Source organism: Manihot esculenta, chromosome 10, assembly GCF_001659605.2.
Source record: "Manihot esculenta cultivar AM560-2 chromosome 10, M.esculenta_v8, whole genome shotgun sequence".
Taxonomy (NCBI): domain Eukaryota; kingdom Viridiplantae; phylum Streptophyta; class Magnoliopsida; order Malpighiales; family Euphorbiaceae; genus Manihot; species Manihot esculenta.
The window spans coordinates 2,060,542-2,079,222 of NC_035170.2; the positions used below are offsets into that span (position 1 = coordinate 2,060,542).

Here is an 18,681-nt window from a genome sequence, read left to right on the forward strand (position 1 = left end):
TGGCGCAGAGTTGACAGCCTGCCTAATTGGAAATTAAGGGATGGAGCCTGTAAATCGATTATTTGATAAATATAAATAAGAGAGAGTGAATTCTTTCTGTCCACCTCTGAAAGGAGTTATATTTAAATAAAATTTTTTATTTTTGTGTTTCTATTTTAACAAATATGAGCTTTGGATGAAGTGTTTGTTTTGGTCTGTTTTGTCTGGTAGTTATTTGCATGTGTTGTGATTGTGTTGCACTATTCTCCTTGCTTGTAGATAATTAGTTATCGATTTGCATGTGATTTTGCAACACATGCAAGATCCTTAGTTGGGAGATCTTCAAACGGAGCCTTAAGAGTTTTGTAGTATCACGGTAGTCGGTAGTCGGTAGTCGGCGCTATAACCTGTTCAGTTTCTATGAGTAGGTCTCAATAGCCTAAGTGGCATAGCTCCGTCCTTGTGAAGTCCACTAACCCCTACTCGACAGGTGCACAAATTACTTCCGTTCTCCAGGGATTTTTTTGTTGTTGCTACTCTTGGCCTGTCTTTTGGTATTCTGTCGTGACTTGTGAGTTGAGTTAGCTTTTGCATGTGTTGCTTCAGGCGCTTCCTAAAGATAGTGGCTTCTCTCCTCCTAGGCCCTTTTGGTCAGAAAAAGCTACGGGGGAGGAGTTAACCTCTATAGCTTTTTTTTTTTTTTTTTTTTCTTGGTTGACAACGATATCTATAGAGGAGATGGGATATCAACTGAGTCTGAATTCGAATCTCCTGCTTCGCGCATAGGGCTCCACTGTTTTTTAGCTTCTTTTTCTTTATATCTTTTATTAATGGGTCTTGTGTTATGTATTGTAGTTTTCTATTCGCACTGCCGAAATCGCATAGGGGCCAAGGGGAGCCTTAGGCCGCTGAAAATTTTAAGTTACTTAAGGATATCTAAGAGAAATAGAGTTTTTCATAGTTTTTTAGAATAATCAAAACTTAAACCTAAAAGCGAGTATTTTTCCTTTTATATGTTTTCTTTTATCCGCTAATTACGTATTGACAGAACGTATATCATTGGACCACCTATCTCTGCTACGTTGATACGGACGTATGAGGGAATCAGATCTCTGCCTCATGCGTAACGGCCTCTGATTCTCTCTGTGCGATGGGTCCACAAGGCAGATGGAGGAGTCTTCCTTTTGGTTCTGGGCTGGGCCGGAAGATAGGAATAAAATTGAGCTGAAAGGGAGTCGGCCCGAGAAGCAGTGAAGGCTGGGCCGACCTGGTTGAGAAATTTAGAGGGGGCCTGATATCGAGGATCGAATGGGCCTGATCTGTCAGTGCATAGGATGTGTGGGTTTTCGGATGATGAGCCATTGTCACGGGCTTAGCCCTTGACCGGGTAGGAGAAACCCAGTGGTCATCAGGATGGTTAAATAATTTTTCGTTGATCTCAAATAAACGGTAGAAAAATTACTATTAAGTCATTTAATTTTTTTAGAAATCCATTATTCATTTCTGTTTGAAAGTTATCTAATTAAAAAATATTTATATTTTATAAAATCAAATTATTTAATTTTTCTGTTAAAATATTTATTAATTTATCTTGAATATTTATATTATTTACTCCATAAATTTAAGACTACAGGTTGATTAACTGTTTTTTGGACCAAATAATTTAATTTTATAAAATATAGAAATGTTTTAGTGGAGTATTTTCAATATAAAAAAATTTAATAAATTTACTAAAACTCAAGAATTTATTTATAATTCTCTATGAATAAAACTCTAATTTCTAATATTATTTTCAGAACAATCGCCCTTAGTCATATGTGATTATTTCTAATCTTCAACATCAATTCTATGTATTTTATTTAATTTTTTTAAATATTTATAAAATAAAATATTCCTCATTATTTAATTTATTTTTTATACTTTATTTTTATTATTAAAAAGTGTTACATGTTCATTTATATTTTAATATGTTAAATTATTTACTAAAATTTAAATTTAAAAAAAAATTATGAGTAGTATTTAGATTATTTAATAGATTTCATCGACTGTTTGACTAAAAAAATAAATTTTAAATCTCAATAAATGAGTTTATAGATAATGAATTAGATTATTTAAATAAAATTTTTTTAATATATATAAAAATTAAATAGTATTTTTATGGATAATCGATTAGACTAGGAAGAAAAATTCTAAACACTCATATTCAATGTTTTATTCTATTATTACCACTAATTATGTGATTTTTAGTTTTTTAATATTTAACATAAATTATAATTATGAAAAAAATAATTATTGTTATTATTATTATATTAAATAAATTTTTTAGTCATATTATTACCACAAATAAATATTTAACTTTTTATTTTTTTTAATACTCTTGTATTATCAAATTTAAAAATTTATAATAATATTAAAAAATAAAAAATAAAAATTCAGAGACGATAAATAAGAGTTTTTATAAAAACCTACAAAGTATGTTGATAACTTTTAAGAATTACTATTACATTTTCAATATTCTTCCTAAATTTCAAATACTATATTTTTATTTTTATTGTTATTTTTTTAAAAAAATTGAGATTTAAAAATTGAGCGAGTAGAAATTGAAATATCTCGAATTTATTCAGATGCACTTATCACCGGACTAAACTGTAAATATTATATTTTTATTATTTATTCAATTAGTAATTTTAAAAATTAGAAACATCTAGACAACACATAGCTAATATGATAAATATCAGGAAATATTACCTGGACTTGTATGAACAATCTTATTTTTTGAACCTTCTTGGCTTTTGATATCCTTCAACCATCTTCACAAACCATGCAGGCTTCCTTGTTTTAAACACAATATATCCCATTGCAATACCAAATATGACTCCACATCCATACCCTATCAATACTTGTTTCCATCCAAATCCAAACATGGATTCTGAATCATCTTCTTGAGGTGATGCTGTTGGCTGTTGCCTCTCCCCATTGTCACAATTTTCCAGTGGAAATCCACACAATCCCAAATTTCCTTCATATGAACTGCCATCAAATGTGTTGAACTGCTTTCCTCCAGGTATGGATCCTTGAAGTCGATTATATGAAACTCGAAACACTTGCAGAAATGTTAAATCTGCCAATTCCATAGGAATCCTTCCAACGAGAAGATTCCAAGAGAGGTCTAGTGATTCCAAATTGGACAACTCCCCCAATGATGTTTGAATATTGCCTGTGAGTTTATTGTGTGATAAGTTGAGTAGCTTAAGTGATTTAAGCTCTCCAAGTGATTGTGGAATCATCCCTGAGAATTTATTGCTCGACAAATCAATGGTTGTCAGAAGTGTTTGGATTTTCACCAACTCAATCACTAATCCTTTGAGTGTCAGAGTCACAGAATAGTCATAAGCATTATTTGGCTCTCCCATGTATTTCATTTTCACATCAAAGTTCATCATTGCTTTGAAATCATTGAAATACTCTGAAGGCAAAGGTCCTGTAAACATGTTCTTAGAAAGATCAAATATTCGTAGCATTGAGAATGAATAATTGGCGGAGGAATCATTCACCAAACCATGCAGCTTATTAGATTGCAGCACTAGAACTTGCAACCCTGGAAGAGTTCCAAGAAAATCGGGGAACGTGTCATTTAGGACATTGTTGCCAAGATCCAAAAATTGCAAACCTTTACAATTACAGATGGATGATGGGATTGTCCCTTGCAATTGATTGCCATTGAAGTTCAAATATCTCAAGCTGCTGCCTACTGAAAATGCTTCAGGAATTGTTCCATGGAAATTGTTCATACCCAAATGCAAAACTGAAAGGCTGGTGGTGAAATTCCCCAAACATTGGGGAATGGAGCCATTCAAACTATTGTTTGACAAGTCAATAATTTGGAGGGCCTTTAGCTTGCAAATTGAAGAAGGGACTTCTCCTATCAATTTGTTGGATGAAAAGAGAAGAGCCGTTAAGTTTACACTTTTGAAAATTGAATTTGGAATTGGTCCTTGAAACTTGTTATTTCTCAAATCAATGTAATTCAATTGATTATCTTCGAAAAATGAACTTGGAATCTGACCACTGAGATTGTTGTTTCCCATTCTCAAATAATAAAGTTGTGTAAGATTTTCAAGCGAGGAAGGAATCTGGCCATTGAGATTGTTGAAGGAGATGTCAAATAATGAGAGTTGCCATAAGCTTCCAAGTGATAATGGAATTTGACCAATGAAATTGTTATAATTGAGGTATAAGGCAGTGAGATTTGTAAGATTTCCAAGAAAAGATGGAATTTGACCAGTGAAATTGTTGTAAGAGAGATCCAACATATGGAGTTGTGTAAGGCTTCCAAGTGATGACGGAATTTGACCACTAAAATTATTATAACTCAGGTACAATGAAGTGACTTTCTTAAGATTTTCAAAAGAAGATGGATTTAGAGCATTGAAATTATTATGAGAGAGATCTAATATGGAGAGTTCTGTAAGATTTTCAAGTGAAGATGAAATTTGACCACTGAAATTGTTAGTAGAAAGATATAATGAAGATAACCTTTGAAGATTTTCGAATGAAGATGGAATTTGACCGTTGAAATTGTTACTAGAGAGGTCTAACACTGTGAGTTTATTAAGATTTCCAAGTAAAGATGGAACTTGACCACTGAAATTATTAGTAGAAAGATATAACGAAGATAGCTCTTGAAGATTTTCAAATGAAAATGGAATTTGACCGTTGAAATTGTTATGAGAGAGGTCTAACACTGTGAGTTTCTTAAGATTTCCAAGTAAAGATGGAACTTGGCCATTGAAATTATTGGTAGAAAGGTATAATGAAGAGAGCTCTTGAAGATTTTCAAATGAAGACGAAAGCTGGCCACTAAAATTGTTATGAGAGAGGTCTAACATAGTGAGTTTCTTAAGATTTCCAAGTAAAGATGGAACTTCACCATTAAAATTATTATTAGAGAGGTACAATGAAGAGAGTTCATGAAGATTTTCAATTGAAGATGAAGCTTGATCACTGAAATTATTGAAAGAGAGGTCCAACTGAGATGGAATTTGACTTTGAGAGTTGTTAAAATCATTGTAAGAAAGATCAAGGCCAATTACATTACCAGTTTTGTTATCACAAACGACACCATCCCATCTGCAGCAATCCGTGCCTTCTTTCCAGGAATCTGTCTTGGGATAAAGAGATATGCTGGTGGAGGATACAGTTATCATGGATAAGGATATCTTCAATTGAAGCAAAGCAAGACTCTGGTCATGCTGGCACAACATTGCTGCAGAAGAAGCTTGAAAATGAATGTGAAACAAAAGGAAGCATAGAAAGTGAGGAAGCCATGATAGACAGCCCATTCTGTTGAAGAAGAAATGGAATGCTAAATTGAGAGTTGGAGATATATGCAAGAGTGTTGCTATTTATAATCTGGTGAGTGAATTTGCAAGTTATGACTTGTTTGTTTCTTATGAATTTCCACACTTTGTTTTCTTTTCTATATGTATGAGTGGAAAATTAAAACACATAAATTATTTAAGCAGTGTTAAAGACAAAATAATGAGTTGACTTGTCTTGTCTATATATTTCCAATACAAATATAAAATTAAGCAATTCATTATCATGACATTTTGGCAATTTACAAAAATAATAAAAGTCTTTTTCTTTGAATACACATAATGTTTAATTTATTATTTAAATTAAATCATCCACACAAGTTGATGAAGAATGAAGACAGATCTCAGGTGGAATGAATATCATATGTTACATGTCCCTTTAAATCATTTATGGTAAAAGTTTCCCATAGCAGCCATATATGTCTGAAATCTGGATGAGTCAATCTGCATTTTTTTAAATACTGTTTTAGATTTTTAATGTTATTTGAATATGATAGAAAATCACAATATATTAAGTAATATATTTTTTAAATAAAACAGCCAATTAGTCTTATTTTGGGCAGGGGACGACCACTTCTTTCCCCTGCCCAGAGGTGGGTTTAATCCCTCCCTACCTCTGGCAGGGCTGTGATAAATAAAGGGTTTTTTTTTTTTTTTTTCTTTATTTCTTCAGATCTGAGCTTCAATGAGAATTTATGTCTATGAATTTAGTCTTTTTATCGTTAGTTTTGGTTTGTCTGTATTGGTTGGCGTGCATGTAAGGTATTCTTCATTGTTATGTTTTCTTTGGTCCTTGCATGTCTGAGGAGAAAGTCTTCCATTTGCGAGGAGATCTTGTCTCTGGAGCCTTCCATGGTGTTTCTCTTCGTTTGCGCGCTCCGATTAGTTCCAGAGGAAGTGTGTTATCTTTTTTCTCTAAGATCTCTTCAGCCTTTCCCTTAGTTGGGATGGTTGATCTCAAGGCTTTTAGATTGTCGGTGAGTTCTAATTAAACTTTTTTATTTTAAAAAATATATTAAAATATTTATAAAATATTAAAAAAAAATCAATCATTTATTAATTTTAAATATTAAATATTTTAATAATTAAATTTTATAATATGAAAAAATTTATTAATTAATGCTATAATTTTATAAAATATAAATTAATTAGTCCTTTCAATTAAAATCTTAGACTTTTTTCGTCATTTAATAATAAAAATTAATTAATAAAATTTTTAAAATATTTTATTATATTTTTTAAAAATTAATGAAGTAATTAATTAATAGAATATTTTAAAATTTTAAAATATTTTAATATATTTTTTAAAATTAAAATATTAACTGATAAATTTTTTTAAATTAGAAAAATTAAATAATAATTTTTTTATAAATTAGAAAAATTAAATAATAATTTTTTTAAAAAAATTTGAATTTATTTTATCACCATCTATTATAAAATAATAATAATAGTAAAATTTTGGGCCTGCATAATAATAATAATTTAAGACAAGACGATTATTATTATTATTATTATTATGACAGTCTGGACTAAGGCAAGGATTTTATTGGCTTCCCAACTCAATTCCATTTTTCCTTGTCTAAATTCATTGACTTGACTTGTCTTTTAAAATCAATTTACCTCCCTTCTTAACAATTGTGGCCGTAATAATATTTTTCTATCATTTATGAATTATATTAAATATTTTATCGTTTAGAACTATATTTGAAAAAAAAAAAAATTCAGTGAAATATATATTGTCTATGACTTATTTTGTATAGAACATTTTTTTAACAAACTAATTTACTTTTTATTTTTTTATTTTAAAAAATAAAATATATTAACAAATTTATATAAAGATAATAATAAAATTTTTAAAGTATAAATAATGACTTAATTTTTTTTAAATTAAAAATATTTTTTATTAACTAATATTTTTAAAATTTTCAAATATTAAAAAATATAAAAAATATTTTTATGAAAAAAAAAATCAAAATATTCCACATAGTTGATTGAACGAGAGTGTTTATAAACTAATGACTAAAATATTTTTCAAACTTCTCTTTGTTATTACTTTTTTCCATTTAGAATTATTTATGATTACACATTACTTGAGTGATATTGTATAATAATCGTTCAAAATAAATTATATGCTATAATCTTAAAATAGGGATCATGTGGCAAGGTCTGATAAGTCTCGTTCAAAATAAGTCATGTGCTGTCACTTTAAGATAGGGATCACGTGGCAAGGTCTGATAAATCGGTACGTGGTTCCACCTATAAAAATGAAGATCCGAACATTGTGACACCCAATTCTTTATCAAGACTCGGCCTCTCATAAATAGGTTGAGTCTTTATATAAAATTATCTTTAATCTAATAAACCCCTATTACACCTATAATCACGGAATCTCCTAGCAATTAGCCGATACCAATTGGATTTTTAGGAAATATAATAATTAACCTCATCTTCTTATAGTATAAAAACTAATGATCACATACAACTACTGTTAAGTTCAAAACATTACATTACACATGCCCTTCTTTTTCAGTTTATTGACTTGAGGGTCGCAGTGGCTGCCGTAGGCGTCAACCACCTCACGTTCTCTTTCTTGCAGATTAACCAATCACAACATAGCTCTGTTTTAGCCACATCATTTGGTTCCATTGCTGGAAAATCCATTGAAATCTCTCTATTCATTTAGATTAAAACCGGTCTCTTATCCCTTTTCTCTTAAAAAATAAATCTTTCTTTTCTCTCTCTCGAAATGGCTGACTGTTCACGAGCTGCTCTAAGATTACTGCCATTGTGGACAAAACACATCCTCTATGGTCAACGAAACAAATCTCAACTATCAGAACAATGAGCAATTGCTCCAATACATCAAAAAGTTTCAAGTCACTCTCAAGCAATATAAAGCTTGGGGGGAGGCATCATTCATGACTCCCTTGGAGGGAGAGGAAGCCTCCGTAGATACCCCAAAGACTAAAAAAAAAGCGATCCAGACACGATCCAAAGAGAAATCCAAATTCGAGGAAGAAGAGTTATCAGACGATGTTTTAAAAGATGTGGATTGGAAGCTGGTACGGGATGTTCAAAGGTATTGGAAGGAGTAAGAGGAGGACTATGACTTGGATGATGCCTCACTCCTATCAAAAGAGATCTTAGGAAAAATGACAAGAAAGTCAGATGGCCTTTCAAACTCAATTCTGAGAAAGTTGAAAGGTGAGAGAGGACCAAGTACTGTCATTTTTACAAAAACCATGGACATACAATGGAGGAATGCTGACAGCTGAAAGACGAGATCGAGAGGTTACTAAGGGACGGCACACTTTGAAAGTTTGCTAGAAAAGATAAAAGAAAAGAGTTTAGAACATGAGATAGAAACACTAGTCAATCCTAATGAAAATAAACCCATAGGGGTTATTTACATGATTATAGGAGGACCGAGTGGCAATAAGGATCTATAGAAGTAGAATGTCACATATATTCTGTTCCGAAATCAAACCTCGAGTTTTGAAATTGGTCAAGTTAGATGACCGAATCTTTTAATTATTCTTGAAAGTATACTTGAAATATTATCAATAAAACTATGATGTATTCTTCAGTCTTTTTTGATATATAAATCAAAAACATTGGATGGAAAAAAGCACAATGACAAGAACAATGTCATAAGGCGGGTATCCGCCAGGCAAGCCACAAGGGGAGAATCCACCAGGTACATGTCCAAGTCTTAGTCCCGATTAACTAAGACATTTTATGCCAAGCCATAAGATGGGTATCTGCCAGGCGAGCTAAAAGATGGGAATCCATTAAGGACATGTCTGGGTGTTAGTCTCGATTAACTAAGGCATTTTATGTCGACGCTACAAGGCGAAAATTCGCTAGGCATATATGCGGCATTTCATGCCAGCGCCACAAGGCGAATACCTACTAGGCATATATCCGGATGTTAGCCCTGATTAACTAAGGCATTTCATGCTGGCACCATAAGGCGAGTATCCTTCAGATGAGTCACAAGACGAGTATCCACTAGGCCACACAATCGGGTATTAGTCCCATTTCAAAAAAAGTAAACAAGGCTTTTTATGCATAAGGTGGGTATCTGCCAGGCCACAATCTGAGTGTTAGTCCTATTTCATAAAAATTTCTAAGGCATTCTATACGAACCCACAAGGTAAGTATCCGTCAGGCCACGCAATTGGGTGTTAGTCCCATTTTACAAAAATTTTCTAAGGCATTTTATGCTCAGACCACAAGGCGGATATTCGCTAGGCGGGTCTTTGGGTGCTAGTCCTAAAAGACAAAGGCAAATTTCTATTAAGAGATGCCACAAGGCGGGCAAGTCTTTGGGCGTTAATCCTAAAAGACATGCCAAAAAACACGACAAAGTGGGTATCCGCCAGGCACATGTCTGATATTTGTCCCGATTAACTAAGGCATTTCATGCCGATGTTACAAGGCGGATATCCCCCAGGCAAGCCATAAGGTGAGAATCCGCCAGACACATGTCTGGGTGTTAGTCCCATTTCACAAAAAAGTAGGTGGATATCCGTCAGGCCATAATTCAGGTGTCAGTCCTATTTCATAAAAACTTCTAAGGCATTTTATGCCAAGCCATAAGACGGGTGTCCGCCACGCCACGCAACCGAGTGTTAGTCCCATTTTATAAAAAGTTTCTAAGGCATTCATGTCTAGGCCACAAGGCGGATATCCGCTAGACAAGTCTTCGGGTGCTAGTCCTAAAAGACAAAGACAAGTTTCTGCCAAGAGGCGCCACAAGGCGGACGAGTCTTCGGGTGTTAATCCCAAAAGACAAAAGCAAATTTCTGCTAAAAAATGCCACAAGATGGGTATCCGCTAGGCGAAAATCCGCCAGACACATATCCAGGTGTTAGTCCCATTTCACAAAAACTAAACAAGACATTTTATGACAGGCCACAAGGTGGGTATCTGCCAGGCCACAATTCGGGCGTTAGCACCATTTCATAAAAATTTCTAAGGCATTCTATGCCAAGCCACAAAGCTGGTGTCCGCCATGCCACGCAATCGAGTGTTAGTCCCATTTCACAAAAAATTTCTAAGGCATTCATGCCCAGATCACAAGGCGGATATTTGCCAGGCGAGTCTTCGGGTGCTAGTCTTAAAAAACAAAGGCAAGTTTCTGCCAACAGACGCCATAAGGCGAACGAGTCTTCTGGTGTTAATCCCAAAAGACAAAAGCAAATTTTTGCTAAAAAACGCCACAAGGTGGGTATTCGCCAGGCGAGTCACAAAGTAGGTATCCGTCAAGCGAAAATCCGCCAGACACATGTCCGGATGTTAGTTCCAATTAACAAAGGCATTTTATATCGACAACACAAGGTGGGTATCCGCCAGGCAAGCTACAAGACGGGTATCCGCTAGGCCACACAACCGGGTGTTAGTCCCATTTTATAAAAAAATTTCTAAGGCATTTTATACGCAGGTCACAAAGTGGGTATCCGCTGCGCTAGTCTTTGGGTGCTAGTCCTAAAAGACAAAAGCACATTTCTGCCAAAGGACACCACAAGGCAGATGAGTTATCAGATGTTAATCCCAAAAAGACAAAAGTAAATTTCTGCCAAGAAACACTACAAGGCGGGTAGCCACCAGGCGAGTTTTCAGATATTAGTCCTAAAAGACAAAGTCAAGTTTCTGCCAAAAAGCACCACAAGGCAGATAATTGTCCGGCGAGTTTTTGGATGTTAGTCCCAAAAGATAAAGATGAAGATGAAGGTATGCAATTCTTACACAACTACTGTTAAGTTCAAAGCATTATATTATATAAGCATTTCTTTTCAGTTTACTAATTTAAGCGTCGAAATGACTGCCGTAGACGTTAATAATCTCACGTTCTTTTTTTCGCAGATTGATCAATTGTAGCACAACTCTATTTTAGCCACATCATTTAGTATATTAATTTAAGTGAGATAGATAAATTTATGTTTAATATGTCTATATATTTTTATTAAGATTATGTGAAAGATCATTGATAACCCTCACTGTATATATAAAATTTAATAAAAAAATATTTCTCTCAATATGAACATGTCGCAAGTCTTTGAAGACCAAGTCCCTCAGTTTTTAAAAGTGTTATTATGAGAATGTTACTGTTCTTATATTTTTCCGTTGAAAAAATGTGATAATCTAATTAAATCTTTAATAATTATATTAAAATTAAAAAATAATTAAAATAGAATAAAGGAATCAATAAAAACTATAGAAAGAAAAAAAATTAAATAATAAATAAAGGATTGTAATTTTTGTTTAATAATTTCGCGTGTCTAGTATTCAAAGTGTTAATTGGACTTATATCTATTATTTGTGAAAAAAAAATTACATTTACTATGACGATATACACATCCCAATTTATCCGAATTTGAATTAATATATTATTTTTAATACTTGGATTCATTTTAAATTTAATTAATATTTACTTTGAATCGTTTATTTATTATTTAAATTTAATAATTATTATTTAAAAATATCTGAAACTATCTAATTTTTTAAATTAATATTTTCATAAAATATTTTTCAATAAAATTTACATCTTAAAACTTTAACAGGTCTAGTAAAATATTTAAATTCTATACATTTTAGAATACAAAGTACAAAATATATAATAGTATATAAAAAATATATTTTTACATTAATTAATTAATTAAATTTAAATATTTTAGATTAGGTTCGTAGATTCCCTATTCTGGTTAGCACCATCTTTGAATCCTGATTCAATCCGGCCAGGGCTCCAATTCTGTTTATTTGGGTTAAGTTTCATCTGTGTTTGTTCTTCTAAATTGGGCCTTGTATTTTCTCTTGTATCAATGAATATCGGGCTTTTTTTCGTTAAAAATTATAAATTAACTTATTATACTTTAAAAAATGGCATACGTTAAATATACTGATTATAAATAATTTTCAAAAAAAAATTAAATTACATGATGATGTGTTTAACCTTTTAGGAATAATTGCAAACAACTATAACCTTTACTATTATAATTTTATCCAATTTTAACATATTCAATCTTTCTTGTTTTTTTAATAAACTCACTCTAACTGTGGTATTGGATTTGAAGAATTAGAGCGAAATTCTGAAATTAGAGAGAGAAGTGACTAAGAAGGTGGTAGTGTTATTGCTGTCAAATTTTCATGGCTGACGAAAAGTAGGCTTCGATCTCAATTCATCTTCGTCTGGTGGTGTATAGTTTTAGATGGTCCGTAGACGTTGGTTTTGTGCTCTGTTCTTGTGAAGACGTCTTTTGGATCTATGAGGTAAGGATTGTTGTCTCTGCAAGATGAGCGTTGTACTGCTGGCGTTTAGTCTGGCCATGGTCGATTGGCGCTAGAGTTTAGTTGAACAATTAATTGTAAGTGATGATCTGAGATCCAGAAAATAGAGTTTTACAATGAATTCTGTAAAACTGAAAAAAGCTTATCCCTAAAGGAGAATATTTCTCCTTTTATATGTTTTCTTTTGTCTGTTAGTGATGTGTAACAGAATGCATGTTATTGGGTCACCTGTCACTGTTGCGTTGATATGGACGTACAAAAAAATCAGATCGCTGCCCTATGCATAACGGCCCCTGATTCTCCCCGGGCGCGCATGCGGATAGTCCCACAAGGCGAATGGGCTGAATTCCTTCCTGATTCCGAGCTGGGCCGAAAGATAAGATTAAGACTAGATCCAGAGGGAATCTATTTATTGGGCCGAAAGGACTGGGCCGATCTGACTGAAGAAACTAACTGGAACCCGGTCTTTGAGCTGAGTGGGCTGAACCTGGTTCTTGGAGGAGGCTTAGAAGCCTTCAGATTATGGGCTGCCCTAATGGGTCTGGCTTTAAATCAGGACGAAAAAATTCAGCGGTCATCAGCAGGTATATTTAATTAGATTGCATGGTTAAGAGTATATTAGCTAAAAAAAAAGTGTTGAATAAAATTATTGAAAGTGATTTTTTTTTTCTATTATATCTTATTATGAATCTTTAATTGCACAAATTTATGACTTTGTACGAAACTTATTATAAGTCTTTAATCAATAAAAAAATAGTGGATAGAGCAGAACAAAATGGGTAAAGTAGGGACTTTAGCCCTTTTTGAAAATCCTATTAAAACTTTTATATATAAATTTATTAATAATTTTATTTTTTAAATTAAAATTAAATAATTGAATATAAGTTATTTTGTTAGAAATGAAATGTCCAAAAATAAAAGTCGTTAGTAATTATTAAATTAGTTGTAAGGTTGAATTATAAAGGCGGGATGCGGAAAATAAAATAAAGAGAATAAACTTTGGAAAAGGTAGAAATTGAAACCATACTCTATACATTTGGATGTAAAAAAGTCAATGCTCATTTTCTCAATTTCTCGCAAAGCCCAAACCTTTTGTTTCTTTTAAATCTTTGCTTCTTTAAAGATAGCCGTTGGTGGCTCACTTTTGCCTTTATCTTTTATTATTATTATTTTATTTATTTATTTATTTTTTTAATTTGAGAAGCTCTAAAAGGTTTGGGACCATACAGCCGTAAAAGGGTTAATGTGTCCTGTGGAAAATTTGCATGAAAACTCACCAACTCCTCCTATACTATGAATCTCATGCTTTGTCATAATCATACCAAGTTTAGCTTTAACTTTCTCAACCATCTCACTTTAAAATTTATATTAACAATATTATATATAAATTTATTAATATTTTTATTTTTTTAATTAAAACTAAATTTTTTATAAATAAATAGAATATTGTTATTTAACACTATTTATAAATCAAAACAATTGATTCATTTTAATTTTAGAATCAATCCAAATCAGATTTGATCTGATTCATAATTCAAATCGGTCCGTAGACAGATATACACAGCGAAGTGTATATATATACTATATAGTACATTATGCATCGAAAACCTCAAAAAGCAACCCTATATCCCTAAACGGCTAGGCCCCCAAAACTTACATCCATTCAAAATTCACGGACAAATTTACCATGTTACCCTTGCATGTGGGCTGTTTTATTATAAATTACCACTTCTAAGTTTGGTAATAAAGATTAGTTAATCTTATAAAAATAAATAAATATTAACTAAACATGGAAGTTTTTTAATACAAAATTTAGCTTAATTAACTCGGAATTACAGCTACAAATTCTCCATTTGAGATCCAATTATAAAGAATTATATTCTAAATTTTATGTTGGGTCACTTTTATTTTTTACACAATAATAATATATAAATTAATTATTATAATATTATTTTATTTTTAAAATTTTTTTCAAAATCTCTTTTACTATTTAATAAAATTTAATATTTTTAAGATAAATATTATTAAAAAATTAATAAAAAACTATTTTTTAATATATATAAAAAATAAAATAAATAAAAATTATGAGTCGAATAAGTAAAAATCTTATAATTATAATTATGATAGTTGACCAATGAGATCATATATATTAAAAATTAAATAACGTAAATAATGTAAAATAATTAAGTAAAGTGCTTTAATTGAAAAAAATCCAACAATAGTAAAAATACATTTAAGATCTTTAATTTTCAGCGTAACTATTGGTCCAATCCTTACTATCTAAATGTAGATTTTGACAATTTTTCCTTGAGTAGCAATTAGAAATTAGATAAATTCTTAACCTTAAATTAATTCTACTAGTGACTTAATTATTAAAAGTGCCAAAAAAAAGCATTTTTATAAATTAATTATATCTGTGCTAAAAATTCAATCTATATTAAAACTCCGTTTACTTTTAAAAATTAATTTATATTTGAAAAGTAATTTTTATAAAAAATAATTTTTATAAAAATATTTTATGTGAAAAATATTTTTTAATGAAATAATTTATTTTTTATTATTTAATTTTAATTTTTAAAAAATAAAATTTATTAAAAAAAATTATATATAAAAATTTTAATGATATTACACGATAATCATCTAAAAATATATAATGTACTGTCACTCAAAAATAGAATCACGTGGTAAAAATCTAATTAGATAAATCTAATTAGATGATATTTGGTTTCACAGAAAGAAAATGAGATTTAGATGTTTTAGGTCTGCTTTCGTTCGACTCTTCGTCAAATACTCACCCTCTCCTAGAAAGGTGGAGTCTCATAAGAAATTATTATTAGCGATCAGCAGACCTTCTTTTACGTTTGTAATTATATAAATCTCAATCAAATAGCCGGTGAGATCACTTATCAATGAGCCGATCACATTATTATCAAATTACTATAAAATATTATAATTAATTTTATTTTTTTATAAGATAAAAGTTAATCACAAAAATAAAAATATATTATTTTCTTATACAACTACTACTCAAAAGTATTATAATTCTTTCGCTCTTTTCTTCAATTTGCTGACTTGAGAGTGTCGGAATGACTGTCGTAAGCATTAACTATATTACTTTTTTCTCTTACAAGATTAATTAATTACAAATCTCACCGTTCAAGAAAAAGAAGTTAATTTTCTTAAAATTATTTATTTTTTTATTTTAAAAATATTTTTTATTGATTAATTTTTTTAAATGTCTCAAAGACTCAAACACCCAAAAATATTAAAAAATATTTTTCGTTAAAAAAACAACCTAAATTCATTTCATAACTTCAACCTAACTCACCTGCTTCATAAAATAAATTATAGGTGAGCAAATAAATTTTTAATAATTGCAACTATAATTATTTTCAATAAATACATGCAAAACTATATAATTAGTGGGGCTAATTTGAAGCTTAACAATTTATTGTCAACTTATTGCAAAAATATGTTAAGATAAGCATTTCTTTTTTTTTTTTTAATTACCATCAATGGGTATTTAGATTAATTTTTAACCTAAAGATTAAGTTTTTTTCTTCAAGTTATTCTAATAGCTATTTTTGTACATTATAATTTGGTAATTTCAAAATAACTAATTCTAAAATAATCTAAAATTTTGAATTTTAATTCATTCAACGTTGGTTAAGGCTTATAAACTTAAAATGCTAATTACTAGTAATTTAATATTTTTGCGGTCAATTGAAATTTTAAATTTTTATTTTTTTTATTGATTTGAGTCTAAATGTTTGTAAAACTAGTACAAAGTGGAATTTTTTTAATATTTTAATTGTACATTTTTTTTATTTGAAATTTATTTGTAAAAAAAAATTAAATAAATTTTTATAAAATTATGTATTATTATTTTTAATTTTCCAAATAAAATAAAAAAATAAAATCTTACAAAATACTCAATTTTACTAACATATCGGTTGACTATAATTTTTTTAAGAGATTTATAATTTAGTTTATGAGTATTGCCATTATTAATAAGTCAGTCTCTACATTTTCAGAAATCTATTAAAATATCTTTATTTTTTCTCTTTGTCAACAAAAATAGTCATTTCGTCTATTTTTAATATTTTCTATCGTTAAAAATATAGCAAAATACCAAATTATCCCCTTCTTTTCATCCTCCTCCTCCTCCTCCTCCTCCTCCTCCTCCTTCTTCTTCTTCTTCTTCTTTGATTCTTTGGTTCTTCTTTTTCTTTTTCTTCTTTGATTTTTCTTCGATTTTTCTTTTTATTCTTCTTTAACGAGGAGTTTTTTCTTTTTCTTTTTCATCATTATCATCATATTCTTCTTCTATTTCTTCTTCTTCTTCTTCTTTTTCTTCTTTTCCCCCTTTATCATCATCTTTTTTTCTTTTAAGGAGGAGGAGGAGGAGGAAAATGGACTATTTCGTTGATGAAAAGAAACGATAAGAACGTTTTAATAGATATGAGAAAAAATAATGACGTTTTACTAGATTTTGAAAAATGTAGGGACTGACTTATTAATAATAGTAATATTTAAGGACTAAATAAAATATTTTATTTGAGGGTAAAATTGAATTTTAAAAATTTTCTCATTCATTTTTTATCTATTTTTAACGAAAAAGATGATGAAAAGACTATTTTATTGATGAAGAGAAAAGTTAATATAAGGACTGACTTGTTAATAATGCCAATACTCAGAAACTAAAATATAAATCTCTCAATTCTTTTTCTTGAAGAAAGCATTGTTTCTAATTATTATATGTATATATTAAAATTTTTAGCTTTTTTTTTTTCTGATAAACATAAAGGAGATAATAAAAATGGAAAGTATTTTTTTTAAATAATCATCCGAATTTAATTTTAATGAAAGTGTATTTTAAATTAATGATTATGAACATGTTACACCAAAATCACTTGAAAAATGGCTCTAACGTTGATTTGCAAAGACGATATGTTGATTTGCAAAGACTGATATCGTATTCACTTGCATGCGTATATATATAATGAATTTTCAAAAAATGTTTTAATTATGATCAATGTTTTATTTAAATAAAATCATAAAGTTGTAAATTTTTTTTTTAAAATTGAACAGTATTTTCTCCTTTATTTATAAAATAAAGCTATTTTATTTCATACAATTTAAAAATATATAATTAAAATGAATAAATTAATAAATTTTATTTTATATATTTTTTAATATACTCTGTTTTATTTGATTTATTAAAAAAAATTATATAACGCATATTATTTGATGTCACTTAAACGAAACTGTATTAATTTGCAAGAAAAGGAAAGTGAGGTAATTGATATCTCTAACAATCATTTCAATGTTCAAAGTGTAAATTAAATTAAAGAACAAGTGTAATGATCTGTTTTATAGTTAAGAATAATTGTGTGAGAATATATATTTTAATTTTTGTATTTATTAATTTTTATATTATAAGAAAATAAAATTAATTATTAAAATTTTTATAAATTTAATTAATATCGACTAGTAAATAAAAAATCTCGCAATTATAGATATATTAGGGATTGTATTATCCAACGGTAATTTATCGTGAGACCTCATTCTGTAGGTAAGAACACAAATCTTAACAAAGAATTGAGATTTGTAGCATTCTAATATTCTTTTTTATAGATAAAACCATATACTATCTAATTAAATTCATGCCAAACACGAGACTTTTATATTTAAATGATAATTTATAATTTATTTTGAATAATTATAATATTTTATACAGCTATATAAATAAATTATTATTTCAAATAATATATGAAAAATGATAATTTTTTTAAATAGAGTAATATGAAATTAGAAATTTGAAAATAAAAAAAATATACTTAATGTAATTTTCTGGTTAGGTGGATTACGTTATGTTTAAATTTTGAATAGCTTAAAAATGAGTAAAAACAAAAAAAATATTAATGTTTCTCGTCATAAGGACCACCAACAAAGTACATTTAAAAAACATTAATTTCATGACATTTTTTTCAAAAAAGAAATTGTGATTTAAAAATACAGAAATACAATCCTT

At 29.5% G+C, this 18,681-nt stretch overlaps 1 protein-coding gene across 1 annotated transcript; it reads right to left on the reverse strand.

The window, feature by feature from the left end:
• Positions 1–2,623: 2,623 nt before the first annotated feature.
• Positions 2,624–5,431, reverse strand: LOC110624959 (receptor-like protein 53). The gene has a single exon (XM_021770437.2). It carries the CDS (start codon positions 5,319–5,321, stop codon positions 2,748–2,750), a length of 2,574 nt encoding a protein of 857 aa, XP_021626129.1. The 5' UTR covers positions 5,322–5,431; the 3' UTR covers positions 2,624–2,747.
• Between the last annotated feature and the right edge of the window lie 13,250 nt (positions 5,432–18,681).